At 42.4% G+C, this 16,397-nt stretch overlaps 1 protein-coding gene and 1 long non-coding RNA gene across 5 annotated transcripts in view; one reads left to right on the top strand and one right to left on the bottom strand.

The window, feature by feature from the left end:
- The window catches only part of LOC144589239 (uncharacterized), a 701,357-nt gene that overhangs the window by 49,582 nt on the left and 635,378 nt on the right, over positions 1-16,397 (bottom strand). The gene's annotated exons all lie outside the window — the stretch shown is intronic.
- Positions 1-16,397, top strand: part of NFATC1 (nuclear factor of activated T cells 1) — a 169,770-nt gene that overhangs the window by 12,474 nt on the left and 140,899 nt on the right. The window contains exons 1-2 of one of the 4 annotated variants that reach the window (XR_013545252.1): positions 4,173-4,850; positions 13,438-14,536. Coding sequence is in view for 3 of the 4 variants with exons in the window: in XM_020781625.3 (XP_020637284.3) it covers positions 4,766-4,850; positions 13,438-14,536 (1,184 nt within the window). In the remaining variant the exon portion in view is untranslated. Of the gene's footprint in view, positions 1-4,172; positions 4,851-13,437; positions 14,537-16,397 lie in introns of those variants that run through there. The other 3 variants (XM_020781625.3, XM_020781629.3, XM_072998722.2) reach the window with 3 other exon arrangements.

Here is a 16,397-nt window from a genome sequence, read left to right as displayed (position 1 = left end):
ACCTGCTTTCAGAACTTCCCCAATACATTTCAACCATACATGTTCTTCCCTAGGGGAAACAATTCAAAGTCAAAAGATGAATAGCTCAGTTTAGGTTACAGGGAGTAAGAATCCCCTGGTATCAAACAATGCAAATTGAAGTTTTCCACAGACGCTGATGCTCAACACACATACACACAGACAGACAGACAGACAGACAGACAGACAGACAGACAGACACACACACACACACACACACACACACACACACTACCCTAGTATAATTGCAAGAAATAAGAACCAGTTCTCTCCTCTGTACTAGGGAACATGTAGTGAGGCAGGATCTCTGCTCTTTCTGTGCCTTATTTATCCAGTAGTACCTTGCTTCATGAAAAAAAGTTCACTTTATATTCACACCAATGAGAGAATAGCCAATAAAATGCAGTAACAAACAGTTAAAACACTTCATGTTTTCTGACAATAACAAAAAATGGTTCCATAAAGATTTGATCTCCTTCCTACTGACCACTGCAAGGCTCAGAATTGCTAGATATCATTAGAGTGCATAATTGGCTCAACAGGGTCTGCTCCATTGTGTTGAAACAGAAAGTGACATATAAACTGAGGACAGCAAAAGGGGAGCATAAAAGGAATAGGTTCACTGCTCTGTGGTTAAGTCTTAATGCAGTAACTTGCTGAAACTAGACTTTTGTTTGACTTCCCCACTGTGTCTTTATGAAGCAGCCCACTTCCACTGAGATTTACTGCTTGCAGAAAAATTGTTCTCTCTACATTTATGTGTGCATGTTGATGGCATCTGTCCATCTTGTTGAACTAGGCTCAACAAAATCATTACAAAGGTAGCCTCCAGTTGAATTAATGCATAAAACTGATCACGTGTTTGACTCTGAGGACAAAACAAATATAAAAATGCCACAAAAATACTCAAATTGAGGTCTAGTGGCTTATTATAAGGTTTTTTGAAATAAAGATAAAAAGGATAAAAAGGGACATTTATACTTCGGGACTAATTCCTACATAATCATATTGGATAGACAGTCCTTAAAAAGAGAGCAATCTACACTATTTAATGTAAAGAAATATAGGTAATCACTATTTTCTTCTACATACATAGGCAAAAGCAGTGAGAAAAGCTACCATATCTCTACAAATATTGTAGTGCATAATATGGAACTGAAGCTTAGAAAAGTTACTTTACTGGGGTAGAATTCACCAAATGCCCCAGATCACATGGACACTACATTTCCTTTCTCTATCTTTTAAAAAAACCACATCCAGATGAAGCCTATATATTCTGTCTCATAGGGCTACTTACAATAAATCAGTTGTTAGCTCTTTAGCCAGTATCCTAAGTTTCTAAATCAGCTTGCCTATCTTTCAAAAACCATTTGTTGCCTTTACAGTTTAGTTGTAACATAAAACAATGCAGCTGGATTTTAGCCATTGGACTTTGGAACATACTGCATTATACTGTATCACACCATTGGTCCATCCCGCCTAATGTTGCCAGCTCTGACTGGCAGCAACTTTCCAGGGTGTCAGGCAGAGTCCTTTCCTAGCAATACTTGGAAATGCAGTGGATTCTTTAGTGGTCTCCTATCCAAGCACTAACCAAACCCACTCCTGCTTAACTTCCAAAAATCAGATATCTCATGTGTTCAGGGTGATGTGGTAGTAGCTAATCATCTTAAGGGGTCTCTTAAAAAGAGGAATCTCTTTAGACAGAGTGATGTGTGCACTGTATTACTTGTTTCAAAATATCTTAAGCATGAACATATGTTATGCCAAACTTTGGGAGCTGTTCCTTCTGCTAAATAGGGCATTCAACCTCTGCTCCAAAGTTCTGATCAGATAGGCCTGCTGTTAACATATGTGTTGTACTGTACGTATTTCCTTAAATTCTCACTTATAAAGCAATTTTAAATGACCATGCAGATGCTGGCCTTGCCGTGAAGCTTGATTCCTTTAGACAACAAAATTTAGGAGGATATATATAGGCTGAAATTTACATTTGACTGGCCATGCTGAGTGAAGCTGTTAAGAGTTGTTGGCCAAAATAGCTGAAGGGTCAAAGATTCCCAGTCCTTGTTTTATAATGTTATCTCTATACATTGGGAAATAACTGTTCTGTGCTCTGCTTCAGGCAGCAAAATGTTTTTGAGCTGGTATGTTGAAAGGACTTCCCAGCTGTTGAACTTTGCATTAAAGACAGGCAATCTCATGAGCAATGTTAGGGAAGTTTGCTGAAAGGCCATCTTCCTTGAGAAACACGTGATTCTTGCAGGTGCTTTGAAGAACTGAGGGATGCACCTATTTCTCATATCTCCAGAAGTGACCTGGAGACTCGATTGACATAATGTAGGTTTTGCTTGTAGGCTTGAAAATGTGGCTACACAATGTGTCAATTTCCAGTTCTTTCTCAACTATTGAACTGGTAGCACTGAAACATTAAATATGGGTTTGGGTTTATGGTGGAATAATTTCATGTCTGCTTCCTAACCCCTAACCCCTTGGGATACATTACTACATCCAAAATGTTAGCATAGGGTTGTGGCAGGGCTTAGCCTACCATTAGACAGGATGATGTAGCCTGCACTAGGTTTTGAGGTTTCATATGTTTTCATCACCAGACTTGAAAGAAGCCTTAGTTGGCTGATTTTTATTTTACTTTCAAGCCAACTGCCAGAAAAGCAGGGGACCAGGGGGCAGGAGGAGACAGTATTGCAGGCCTTCTGCTTTTAAAAAGCGGTATTTGCTTTCCCTACCTGATGTAACTAAGCTTTTGTTCCATCCCAAGATTTGGATAAGGAGGTGAAATTCTATTCAGGGACTCCACCTCACATCCATCCCTGCCTTCTCTGGGCACCTCCTCTTGGCACTATGTGCCAGAGTGTTGAATTCCATCAGCAGGGTAAATTTTGGCACCAATTGTTCCTATATTGTTCCTGAGTTGTGGTTGGTAACTGTTTTCCTCAGGATGACTCAGGTGGATTTTGTTTACATCTAATTACACATTTCATTGTACAAATCTCTCCCTTCTGGAGATGTTTTCTGGGGAAAACAGAGAGACAGCTAAAACTTGCTTATTTCAATTAGTCATCATGTTGGCTGCAGTTGTGTTCATGTTAGCACACAGTGTTGTGGAAGAAACACAAATAGATGCACAGGGATTCCTAAAGAGGGAGGAGATGGGGTTAGAGCCCCATGTAAAAATGCCTGGTGTCAGCTGAAGCTCCCCCCACAAGGAAAAAAAAGGGGGGATCAGTTTTTGTCAAAATTCATTAGTTGAGGAGGAGAGGTGTGCTCTCTCCTCAGACCCAACAACTGCCTTGGGTGCAAAGCGTTGCTTGGGGGTGTGGGGCAGGCAATAAAAGGCGCTTGAGGCGGAGCCTTGCTTAATGTATTTTTGGTCCTGGTGGGATCGCTTTTGAATTTAATTCAATATTGGACCACCTTCACATCCTTCCTTTTTTAATATATATTTTTACACGGAATACCTTTTGGGTACAGTTTTTTGAGAATCTGGCGGATGGTGGAGGGAGGTACTGATGGGCCAATCAAGGGGTTCTGACTAGTTCATCTGCACATAGGCACTTATTTATATACACTGTATTTATTTACTTACTTGGAATAGGCACTCCTCTTTAAGTTGGTGGCTGCTGGGGAGACCTAGCAGATCATGGCTTTCAAACAAGGCCTTGGGGCTGGAGGTAAGAAGTGAAACAGTCACCAACAGCTAAAAAGAAATGAACACAATGCAGCTGACATGGGACACAGAAGAAAAGGATACTCCAGTTTTTACGTACTTCCTGAGGTCAACTTTTCTGTTAAAGAGACCCGGGCAGCAGAGCTTTTGGTGTCATGAAAGGGCAACGAAAAGTGTTTGGGGTTTTGTTTTGTTACTATTGTGTTTTTGCCACCAGGGAAGGGCAGCAGAGATGCTCATGCGGTTGATTTGCCTCACGTGCCAAAGTAACCTGACCAGCCTTGATTTTGGTGACCACTCGCTGCTCTCTGTGTTGGGCATCCAACCCCGTAGTGTTTCAGTGGTGATAAAGGAAGAAGGTAGAGATCATGTCGCCTCTTCACACCTCGCCTCCACCCTCTCCTCCCCGCCCAAGGGACCCTCACGCGGACAGGTGGCTTTGCAAGGGAGAGAAGGGAGGCCGCCCTGATACAAGCCACACGCGCCGCTCATGGACTGTAACTGGAGCAGAGAAGGGTTTATTTTAAAATGAGGAACCAACCAGGGAGAGGCGGGCCGAGCCGAGCAACTCGCCTGTTGATGTTTCCGGGTGTAGATAAACAAAGGGAGGGGGAGGATCTCGCCGAGAGAGAGGCAGCGATCGAGAGATAAGAGAGAGCGAGCGGTGCTCGCCAAAGGGTCACGTTACACCCCCACCCAGGAGGGGCTGCACTGCCTGCCTGCCTGCCTGCCGGCGACGCTGCCTCCTCCGCGTCCTGGGACTTTGCCGCCAGAGGCTTCTTGCTCCGCTCCAGGGAGGTCAGCCAGCAGCGCGCTCCCCCATTCCGTCGAGCGCAGCGGATCGGCGGCTTGCCTGTCTGCCAGCAGCAGTAGCAGCGGCGGCGGCGGCAGCCTTGCAACAGGTGTCTCGGGGCTGCCGCTGAGGGGGGGGGGAAGGGCGTGGGGGGGGGCAAGAATAGATCAGGACAACTTTCCCAGCCTCGCTGAAGAAGAGGAGGGAGGTCGCGGCGGCAGGAAGGGACGGCCGGCGCTCCTTTTTCTCCCTGGCCCTATAAAGCCATGACCGGCCTAGAAGAAGATCCCGAGTTTGACTTCGATTTCCTCTTCGAGTTTAACCAGAGCGACGAAGGGGCCAGCGGCAAAGGTTGGTGGCGGTGACGAGGCAGCGTCCGCCATCCTCAGCGGGACCGGCGGGCGAGAAGGAGGGAGGGAGGGCCGGGGTTAGCTGGGAGCGTTTATTTGCAGCGCGTTAAATATAGCGGTTCTTCTGGGATGGGGCAAGTGCAGCGGGAGTGGAAGAAAAGCGCTTGAAGCGCCGCCCGCTGCTGCTGGCATGAAGGCGTCTCTCTCTCTCTCTCTCGTCCCTTTTTATCTCTCAACGCTGTCAATCGAATAACCGTTTCATACAGGACTTCTTTCTCCACTTGCATTTTTTGTCCTTGTAGTTAAAAACAAAACAAAACTGTTAAGTCTGAACTGCAGGAGGGCAATTTTTCTTCCAAGTCCCGACTCACCCCGGGGAGTGTTCACACGTGCGCATCCGTAGAGCGCCCAAAACTGACAAACACGGCTGGGGGGGGGCTCCTGCCTTTGCACGGGGACGTGTGGTTGTGAGGCTGGCGGGATAACAAAACAAGTTAAAAGCAGGTTGCAAGAAGGTACCGGAGAGTGGGATGGCTTGACTTTCAAGCAGAAGGAAGAGGGTGGGTGAGAGCCTCAGGTAGGGCTGAGAGTTGAAACACATCTTGGAGAAGTTTCTTCTTTGGTTACAGGGCTTAGAGGCCATGCTGGGTAGGAGACTTTGGAAATTGTAGTCCTCAAAGAGTGATATTTTTGAAATTCTGGTTTGCACAAAAGAAGGAAGATACTATATACATCAAGTTAGAAATAGCCTTTCAGTTGTGGTTGTTCAAAGAAGAGTATCAGTACTTGGGATTCATAGGCTTTGAAAGAGTAGAACAACCCATCAGATGTATACACTTTCTGATGTGTCCATTTGTGTGCTTTGAGCATAAGCAGAAGGCAGTTTGGGAAAGGAGATTTTTGGTTTGGAGAAGACTTGGAGACAGCAGGCATCAGATCTCTTGGCTTGGGTGGGGGAACTAGAGCTGATCCCTAGATAAGCCTAAAGGTGCAGGAAGGTACAGTATCTGAAAGCTGACCTTTCAGGAAGGGTCCTTGCAGTGTCATGAAGACTTGGACACTCTCACATATTTTGATGTGAAGGAAAGGCTCCTCCTTTTCTGAGTCTTGAGCTTGGGAAGCAGAGAAGGCCTCTATGACCTTGGTGCTTCGAGGTGGAAAGAGAAATGCTAACCTAGGATGCTGCTCCAGGCAGCAAGACTGGCCATTTTGCTGACTGAGGTGAGGACACAGGACGCCCTCCTACATGTTTAGACACTAACCAGGCAGGTAGTTGAATCTTTGTTTAACATTGGTGGTAAGGCAGTATCTTCCAGAGCACCCAGGGGCAGCACATGCTACACAGTGAGCCTCACCTACTCCCTGCCACCTCAAAATATCTGTGTGAGGCAGTGGTCTCAAAGGAGTGTCCCACTCCCTGCAACCAAAGAAATTAGCTGTTGTTTTTCTATGTATGATCCTGCCATGCCTAGTACAGATCTTGGACCTAAGTGGTCTTTATCTTCCAGCCCTAACATAAGGACTTACTGTATCCCTATTTGTAGTTGATTGGATACAGGCAAGTTCTGGGGGGGGAAGAAAGGAACACATTTTGGGTGGGTGGGTGGGAATAGCAGAATCCTTCTGAACATATTGAATAAGGAATTCAGGGAGTTGTAGTACAAAAAAAGTAATTTTTCCAGACTCTGCATACATGTTAGTGTGTTTTTAGTGCTTTACTCTTTTTTTCCTGTTGTCTGATTTACTTGGAACAGGATAGCTTGGGGACCCAGGAGGATTTTTGGATTGTCACCCCAGTGAACAGAGATAATGCACCATATGTTGTATAAACAACTTTTTCACTAAGCAGAAAGACAATGTTTTCAAATAATTTGGAGGAAGCCTCACTAACCATTCAGTCACAAGGAATCACCTACCAAGAGAAGGAATACTTGTTATCCCATCTAGCAGTGACTCTGTTGGGCTAACAACGGACAACTACTCTGCCCATATTAAATTATGTGCTCTCAAATTGATCCCAATGTATGGTTAGCCTTCCAGGATTTTCTAGGAATAAAGTATTCAGAGTGATTTTCAAGTTCCCTCTGGGACTTTGCAATATGTCTGAGGCTGAAGAGGTGGCAGGTGACATGAACCCGCTAGCCACAAACTCTCCAGGTTATCTTGACTGGTCTCTCTCTCTTAGGAGGCAAACTCTCTTAGGAGCCCTGGCTATGTAGCCAGGCATTCCTGCCCACCGAGGTCTGCTCACTGGCTCTCATTCTCCGTAGTATATTTTGCTTCTCAACCCTGAGTGGTCATGCATGTAGATAACAGTGTGTTGAATTGTTTGTCAGAAATATAAAATGTGTATGCTGTGCAACCCACATCAGCACTAGACTGAATCTGAATCCTGGCAAGATGGAGATCTCACCTGTGGGCGAGTCATTCTTGGGTCTAGGAGATAGGTAAAGTGCCTGTTCTGCATAGGGTGTGCCTCTCTCTCTGAAGGAGCCCAGGTGTAACTAGATCCACTGTTGTCAGTAGAAGTCTAAATGGTTCCAGTGGCTTGGAGTATCTTTTGCCAGTTTTGCATGCAACATGAATTGCAGTTGTGCCCGGAGAGTGATAACTCATTGGATCCCAGTGGACATATTAGCTAGGGTCTTCACAGAGTTATAGGTTTTTTTTTTAAATGCCACTTTTTCAGAGTCAATGCATTGGTATCCGGAAGTTGGATTACTGCAGTATTTAAAATATATCACAATTTTTTGTAATCCACTTTTGGTATTTCTTCATTTTTAAATATACCAGGAGTCTTTTAAAAAAGGGGGGATTGGCCTCTCAAAGACTCTGCATTCAAGGGGGCATTCTAATTAGAAGTGTACACCAGTGCCAGAATAGTATATTTATTTTGAATTTTTTGGATTAATATTTTGTTTTGTCTCTGTAATGCTCATTATTTTATTCTTTATGCCACTTTAGTTGTTTGTTAATATGACACAATATAGAACTCTGTTTATTTATTGATTGATGTTATGTATTTAAAATATTTTTACACTGCCTTTCTCCTTAAATAAGGATTAAAGGTGGCTTACATAATTAAAAGACAGTATGTAAAGCTAATACCATAGTAAAAGACTATAAACAAGAGCTGTATCAAAGCACATTCAAAGCAGTAAAGTACAACATCAATTTTTTTTAAAAAAACACTCAGCCATTAAGAGAAAGCTTGCATTTAATGAAAGGTCTTCACCTGCTTGCAAAAGGACAGCAGAGATGGAGTCAGTAGTAGGAATGATTTGGGTTTTTTTTCTCCCACAAAGGGCAGCATGTATGTGATTCAGACAACATATTTAGATTAGTGTTCCAGAGTCTAGGATTGGCCATCAAGAAGACTTTTTCATGCACCCCCAGCAAATAGGGTGGAAGCAAGTGAAGGGCCTTCTTTAAAGATCCTAACACTTGGACAGGCTTCTATCAGAGAATGTTAGTTCCCCCAAGTTATATAGGGCTTTGTGTGTCATAGCCCACACACTTTGAATTATGTCTGAAATGAAGATGTTTAAGAGAGTATGCAAGATGTATACATACTCTGCAAGCCACCCAGAGTGGTAGAGTATACCAGATGGGTGGGATATAAATCAAATAAATAAATAAATAAATAAATAAATAAATAAATAAATAAATAAATAAATAAATAAATAAATAAATAAATAAATAAATAAATAAATAAATAAATAAATACTCTGCATGCAGAGCATTGACAGTAATTTCTATTATCTAGTTTGCTGGGGAAAGCACCACTGCACAATTTCACATGGCTTCTTAGACCTATGTGTTATAGACCAGCTCATGTGAAACATTTCTTCATGTACCTGCACACCCACGCATGCTGTTGCATTAAGAAAGCTATCACTGTGTAATTACTCTGGTGGCACGAAGTGGAACATTTATGTGGCTCAGTATCACAAGACACAAACCAGTCTCTTGCCTACGTCCTCTGAGCGGGTCAGAGGGAGTGGGACAGACACGTATACGCACATATATGTCCTTACGTAGCCTCTCTCCAGCTCTACAGAAAGAAAATAGTAAAGGAGAAGTGCAAGCTTTTTCTAGGTCCTGTTTAGATAAATGGTCTACCAGTTTGCATAGTATTTTCTCCTCCCCAGATCCTCTTACCACAAGGAAACATGAGCAACCAAATGAAGATATCTCATAATTTTTATTTCGACAGTAACTAGGAGATGAAACACTACTAAACATCTTATATTCAAATATCCATTGAATCCAATGTTAGCAGAGAGTAGAGATAAGAACTGGAGTCCTAGTCCCAAAAAATAACTTTTCCGAGCTTTGTTAGAGAAGGAATTGTGAGGGAGCCTGTAAGTTCATTTGACCTATCCCTGGGCACGAACCATTTAGAACTGTTCTACCACTCACACCCCAGCCAGTTTTAAAACCATGTTTTCATTTTCCTCCATAGCGACTATATGTGATACTTTTAGTGGATTGAGTGTAATTTGTAAGTAGTTGCTTCCCATTTTCATAGAATCATAGAATAATGTATTTGGAAGGCCCCTATAAGGTCATCGAGCCCAACCGCCTGTGCAGTGCAGGAATCCAAATCAAAGTACATCTGACAGCTAGCTGTCTAATTTTCTCACGAATGCCTTTAGCACTGGAGTGCTCACCAGCTCCTGAGGTAATTGGTTCTATTGTTGTACTGCTCTAATAGTTAGGATGTTTTTCATGATATTCAACTGAAATGTGGCTTCCTGTAATTTGAGCCCATTATTATGTGTCCTGCACTCTGGGATGACCAAGAATAGATCCTGCCCCTCCTCTGTATGACGGCCTTTCGAGTATTTGAAAAATGCTATCATATCTCTCCTCAGTCTTCTTTTTTCAAGGCTAAATGCAAACCCCAGTTCTTTTTCGTGTGTTATTTAGTTTTTGTGTTCTTCTGAATTGTTGCTATCATATTGTGTAGTGTATGGATGAAGCCCCAAGCTAGAGACATGTAGAAACCATTTGTTTAGGCTGCTCCACCCTTGTGAACATCTCATGGTGCCAGCTTTTCTACAGTATCCAGTTGAAAAATATTGGATTTGGATAGATATTGAATATACTGTATGAAATGTGCCTGGCATGATACGTATCAGCTTAAAATATGATCGAAGTACTGTACTTGTAGAGCAGCAGGAGCACGCTGTGCCAGTCTTGTCTCTCTTTTAACAGATATGAATGCTAAGGAGGTGGATAGGGGAGCTGAGCATATTAGTATTAAACAGAACAAAAAAAGATAAGCAACTATGCAGAAGCGCCAAGCTCAAGTCATGCAGTGTTAGGGAGGATTGAGTTATGTTGGGAATACAGCCATAATGATCATTAAAAGAGCTGTTCCGGATCTCAGCATGTAAGGAGGGGAGTGCCGTTGCCTGGAGCATTAGCCTCCCGGGAAAGAAGGAAACAAGCATTGTAGGTGGAGGAAGTGAGGAAGCCTTGACTTGTTTGTTTTAATTATTCAGCAAAACAGAATTCTTAAAAAGCAACTGAAATTTAAAAGGCATGTCAAAACTGGAGGTCGCTTTGATACAGGCAAAAATAGATAAAGCAAGTAGGATATTCTGGGTGGCAGAAATGCCAGTATTACATTGTAGTGGGGTCATATCTGGCAGAATTGTTAATGTATGGCATTTTTAATATTTTGGGGGGAAAATACAGAAAGACAGAGAGAAAACATGCTTACTGAGAATGTGGACTTTCAGCAGAATCTGAGAGGAATATTAATATCTGGAGTCAAGACTAGCCACCGAATGAAAGAGCTTGAATAAGCTCACTCCCCATATAAGGCCTTGTTGCTGCAGAGCATGAAATTATGTTAGTGAAGTTCTTCAAAATAGTTTACCCCTTCAAAAGAATAAAGGAAGGTTATACATGCATAATAAAAATGTGAGCATCTGGCCCAAAGGAACTTCCTCCACCCCATCTAGATGGGAAGTAACATTTATGCCTTCTGCAATCTGGTGCCACTCTTCCCTATGCTCCACTTTGCTGGACTATATAATCCCATCATCGCATGGATGTGTGTGTTTTGTGCCGTCAGGTTGGAACTGACTTACAGAGAACCTAACAGGGCTTTCAAGGAAGTGAGATATTTAAGGTGTGGTTTTACCTGTTCCATTCCCCCAAGTCAGTTTCCATGGCTGAGTGGGATTTGGACCCTGATCTCCAGAGTCCTAATCTGTTACTCTATCCTCTATAGCACATTAAGAATCCCATCACATGAATAAGCATGATTAAATGTTGTAAAACGTGCAGGAAGAGACAACTGGTATTCAGTTTCTGCTGATTAGGATGGATTTAGGTTGCAGTGTGTAAAGCACATCCTGTGTAAAGTATATACTTTTGAGTAAACATGTCACAGGATGGTTGCAGTTTGGTGGCTACATTCAGCTAGTTGATAGTCTTAATAACTGTTTAAAAGCTACTCCCCATTTTATACATGTATAGATAAGAAGACCTTTTCATGGTTCATGGTACACAGACACAAAAAAGCAATTTTAGTTGATTATGTGACTAGGATCAGATCTTGGAGTGCTTTAGAGCGGATGTAGCTCTTTTGCCCAAAGGGAAGGATTTCAAAAAAAGGAAGAGATGTTTGTGCCTCATGGTTGGCCAGCTAGACCGGGCTTGTGTGGTAGAGGAAGTGCGGCTTTTTAAAAAAAAAATGCAACCTATCTGTGTAGTTACCGCAGCTTCATATGTTTACTGAGGCCAAGAGCTCTCTTTCTCTCTCTTTCTTTCCCTATGTGTGTCACGCCAAACGTTTGTGATGAATGCTGACAGTCTTAGACAAGTGGTCTATACCCTTTAGTTGTGCTTGTACCACAATGTACAGCTCTGCAAGACTGCTACTGCTTTGCCTTAAACAGTAGCTGGTAGCAGATAAAAGAAGAAATAAAATGGAATTTTCCTTTTGCAAGATTAATGAGACAACAAATAAACAGTTATATTTTAATGCTGCTTTACTCCAGAGCTTGAGTAGCCCAGAAAATAGTTACCTGCTAGGCTAACTGTAGTTTTAAAAAAGGGACTAAGAAAGACATTTCATTACTGGTCTTTTTCTCCTTCAGCATGAAATTACATTTTAACATGTTTTCCAATAAACATTTTCCTCCGTTTTAGTTTAGTTTTTTCATTTGCATTATTTCTTTTATTCAGTTTTTACTCTTCAAGGTCAGTGTTACCTTCTTCATGGAAGATCTTTGCTTCTCATAACTGATGTGGTGGTCTGTAGACTCTGTCACTGCAGGAAGATATAGGCAGGATAAGTTGAACATTCGAGGTTGTTCTTGCAAAAGGCCTCAGATGGTCTCTGTTCGTGTGAGTCCTCGTAGACTTACTGTGTGCGAGTACCAATGTATCCATTATTTCTGGAGAACCGAGGCCCACCCTTTTAATTTTGTATCATGTGCTTCACTGGTACAATTAAAAGGGTGGCTTCAGGACCTCAATATCAACATTGTCTGCATCGTTGTGGGGGGGGGATTGCTTTCTGTTGGGTTGCTTGAGGATCCTTTGTGCTGATATTGAGCCTGGAATAACATTTCAGAAAAGTTATTGGGAAGACTGGAACCTTCATTTCTTCACACTGATCTTGTTAATCATCAAAAGAAATCTTCAGAAGAGCACCATCTCATACTACTGTGTTACTCCTTCTGAAAACATTGGTCACTGATTCCCACGCATTTTGCATAATTCACGATAGTGGAGTTTTAGGCAAGTTTGAATGTGTAGGTATGGAACCTGTGGCTTTCCAAATTTTGTTGTACAGCCTATCCCATTAGGCCAAGCTAAAGAATGGCTGATGAGAATTTCAGTCCCGCATCAGAAGAGCTACAGGCTTCCAGCCTCTGGTGCACAGAAACTGGCTAGTGAGGATTTTCAAATGATGTCCAGTGATGTCCAATATATGATTGTATGTGTAATGTCCAGAGCAGCAATTCTGTGAATAGATGTGAATTTTCAAGATGTGCATTTCTCTTTTGGTGATGTGTGTAAATTGCTGCATTGTACCAGAAATGCAAAAAAAGCATAGATTGTTTGTGTTTTATATTTTGGTGGTCCCTATGGCATCCAAGAATGCCTTCAGTGTAGAGTCATTTGCTTATCCGTAAGCAGAATAATTCTAGAAAGGTTTTGTCATTATAGTACTTACACAGGGAATGTAGCATTGCTGGATACTATCCGCCTTCAAATGTCAGATTTAAGGGAGGACCAGCTTTAGAAAGCTCCCAAACTGAAATAACTTCGTACTTGGGACTGCATCATAACAACACCCAGATCTTCCATGATGCTGAGGTTGAGGAGCCCATCCCAAATGCAAGGAGATCACCTGCCACTGCCACTTTGAACTAACTAAACATTGAGTCTAAAGCCCAGCCCCCCTCTTTGAGTAAATGACTGAAATTGGCTTTGAACCCAAGCAGATCTTCAGCATATCTTACTGGATCACAACTGGGGTATAAGTTTCTTAGTGGTAAGTGGTGTGTGTGCAACATCTCATGTCATTCTTTTTTTGCTTTTGTTTTATCTTTTTGCAGAACATTATAACTACCCATCTTCAAATATAAATTCAAGTTTGCCTCTAAATGTGGCACATTCTTCATTATCAACTCCATGCCACGGCCTTCAGACATCTAATCCCATCATTTCAATTGTCCCATCAACTAATCATCCTTCAGGATACGGCGGGCATACTGACAGTAGCACTGCCGGATATTATCTGCCTCCGAATGTTAGGCCAAATGGAGTGCCGGCATTAGAAAGCCCTAGAATTGAAATAACCTCATACTTGGGACTGCATCATAACAACAACCAGTTCTTCCATGATGCCGAGGTTGAGGAACCCATCGCAAACGCAAAGAGATCACCTTCCACTGCCACTTTGAACTTACCAAACATTGAGGCCTATAGAGACCCATCCTGCCTAAGTCCAGCAAGTAGCTTGTCTTCCAGAAGCTGTAATTCAGAAGCCTCTTCCTATGAGTCCAATTACTCTTATCCTTATGCTTCACCTCAGACATCTCCTTGGCAATCACCATGTGTATCGCCTAAGACCACTGAGACTGAAGAGAGGTACCAGCGAAACTTGGTGGCCTGCACGCTACTCGGTTCTCCCCGACATTCTCCTTCAGCCTCTCCCAGAACAAGCATTACTGAAGAGAACTGGCTGGGTCCTCGTGGCTCCAGGCCATCTTCTCCCTGCAACAAGAGAAAATACAGTTTGAATGGCAGGCAGACATCCTATTCACCACACCATTCTCCAACGCCTTCTCCACAGAATTCCCCAAGGGTTAGTGTGACGGATGAAACGTGGCTGGGAAATACGAACCAGTACACCAGTTCAGCCATTGTGGCAGCTATCAATGCCCTCACCACGGACAGCACAATAGACATGAATGATGGGATTCCTATGAAGTCCAGGAAAACAGCGATAGATCATACTCCATCCATGGCGCTGAAGACTGAACCAAGTGGTGATGATCAGGGGACTGTATCTCCAACAGCTGACCTGTCACCAGAAGAATTTCCTGGATTTCAACACATCAGAAAGGGAAACTTCTGTGATCAGTATCTCTCTGTGCCACAGCACCCTTATCAGTGGGCCAAATCAAAGCCGCTGTCCCCGTCGTACATGAGGTACAGTGAGGGTTGTGTGTGTTATTTTCTTTAGAAGCTCTATTATAAAGTGCTGTTCCTGTGCTTTCCTAATCTGCTTTCCCTTTCTTTGCTTACTTCTGTGTTGTGTGCTGCACACCATTTCCCTTGACTTCTGTTTGGATCAGACCTATAACATTGTAGTTCTGTTTCCTTCTGTGTTGTGTCTTGATTGATTTTCAGACTCTAAAATAAAGGTAGTTTCAAGCTTTCAATTGTAGGCTCTTGGATTGCCTTTTGCCCTTTCCCTTAAGTAGCAGTGGTTTGAGTTTTATTAATTAAAAACTCTGATCAATACATTTTTGCAAAACAGAAAATATGGAGGTAACCCTTAATTACAAGTGAACGTGTTCTGTACCGTTACAGTAGTGTTATTTTTTTAAGTGTTATTTGTTTATTTAAAGCATTTTTACCCCATTCCTAATCCAAAATAAATAAAATAAGACATGACACAATGTCAAAAAGGCATGGCAAGAGGAGACAAGGGAAGACAGGAAATGCCAGCACCGGTTTTATAGTAGTACCCTGTTTCCCTGAAAATAAGACCTAAGCTGAAAACAAGCCCTAGTATGATTTCTCAGGGTGCTCGTCATATAAGCCCTACCCCCAAAATAAGCCCCAGTTAAGTGAAGCCCTGCCCTCCACCATTGTGCAGAAACCAGAAGAAGATGACAGGACTGTATTTGAATAAATGTATACTGTTGCACATGAAAAAAGAAAATCATCCCCTGAAAATAAGCCCAAATGTGTTTTTTGGAGCAAAAAGTAGTACAAGACCCTGTCTTATTTTCGGGGAAACACGGCCTTTGTAATGACCAGCTAGAATGCCAACAGTTCAAATAGAGGAGGACGCCGATGGAGCTAGTGCTTCAGCAGAGCTGGTAAGGTGGTCTTACTTCCTATCTTCTTCAGCCGCAGATTGATGGATAAGTAATATAATGGCCCAAGCCTTGTTGAGTAAATTAAATTTGCATAAGGGGAGAAATTGCCAATAATGAAATATTTCCTGCCACCATCTCAGCATTTGCCCTTCTTGCCTACAACACATCTATAGCCAAGTTGGGTATCCCCCAGGGTTGAAGTCAGAATTGTCATGATCAGCCATCTGCAGCTCCTTGGAATGTTATCTAGGAGAGGAAGACTGCTGGTAGTTAAGGAGTTTCTGCTTTGATTTCAGGAGTCACTTGATGTGCTTGGAATGAGGCTGATTGCTGGCAAGTTGGGCAACTCCTGATGCTTGAAGTAGGATTCCTTAATTACCAGCAATCCCCCTTCCCTTACGAGTGACATCCTCACCATTATGCAGACATAATTTATTTAACAATAATGGAGACATAGTCTGTCTTATTATGATTTTTAACACAGAGACACTATTTTTGTATTTAATACTGTAGCCTTTTCCTTGGGGCCATGTTAAAACACGCACATAGTATCATAACTCTTCTAGGTTCTTGTGCTCAATTAATCTCATATCTAAAATCTTGTCATAACAGAGACAGCTCGGTAATTCTGCTTTTCAAAGTGAAGAGTCTACCAGTATTTTAAAATTCCCCACATGTCAAAATATGGGCTGTTACTCCTTTGTCATGTGAAAAACAGCCACATTATTTTAGGTTTGGAGAAATTTAAAAGAAACGAAGACCCTGGTCACACAAGGGAAATGTTTTCTAGTTCTTCCAATACTTTCCATACCTCTGTTGTACTGAATTGTGGTCACGTGGTTTATATTAGAGGATGAGTCTCCCTCTAAGGTGTGTGACTTCATAAGCACACTTGCTTCTGCCCCCCCCCCCCATCCGCACAGCTTTCCTCCTTCTCTGTGCACCCACAGTGATTGTTTCCA

The sequence above is a fragment of the Pogona vitticeps genome, chromosome 4 (genome assembly GCF_051106095.1).
Source record: "Pogona vitticeps strain Pit_001003342236 chromosome 4, PviZW2.1, whole genome shotgun sequence".
Taxonomy (NCBI): domain Eukaryota; kingdom Metazoa; phylum Chordata; class Lepidosauria; order Squamata; family Agamidae; genus Pogona; species Pogona vitticeps.
This window is presented reverse-complemented; position numbering and strand designations above follow the sequence as displayed.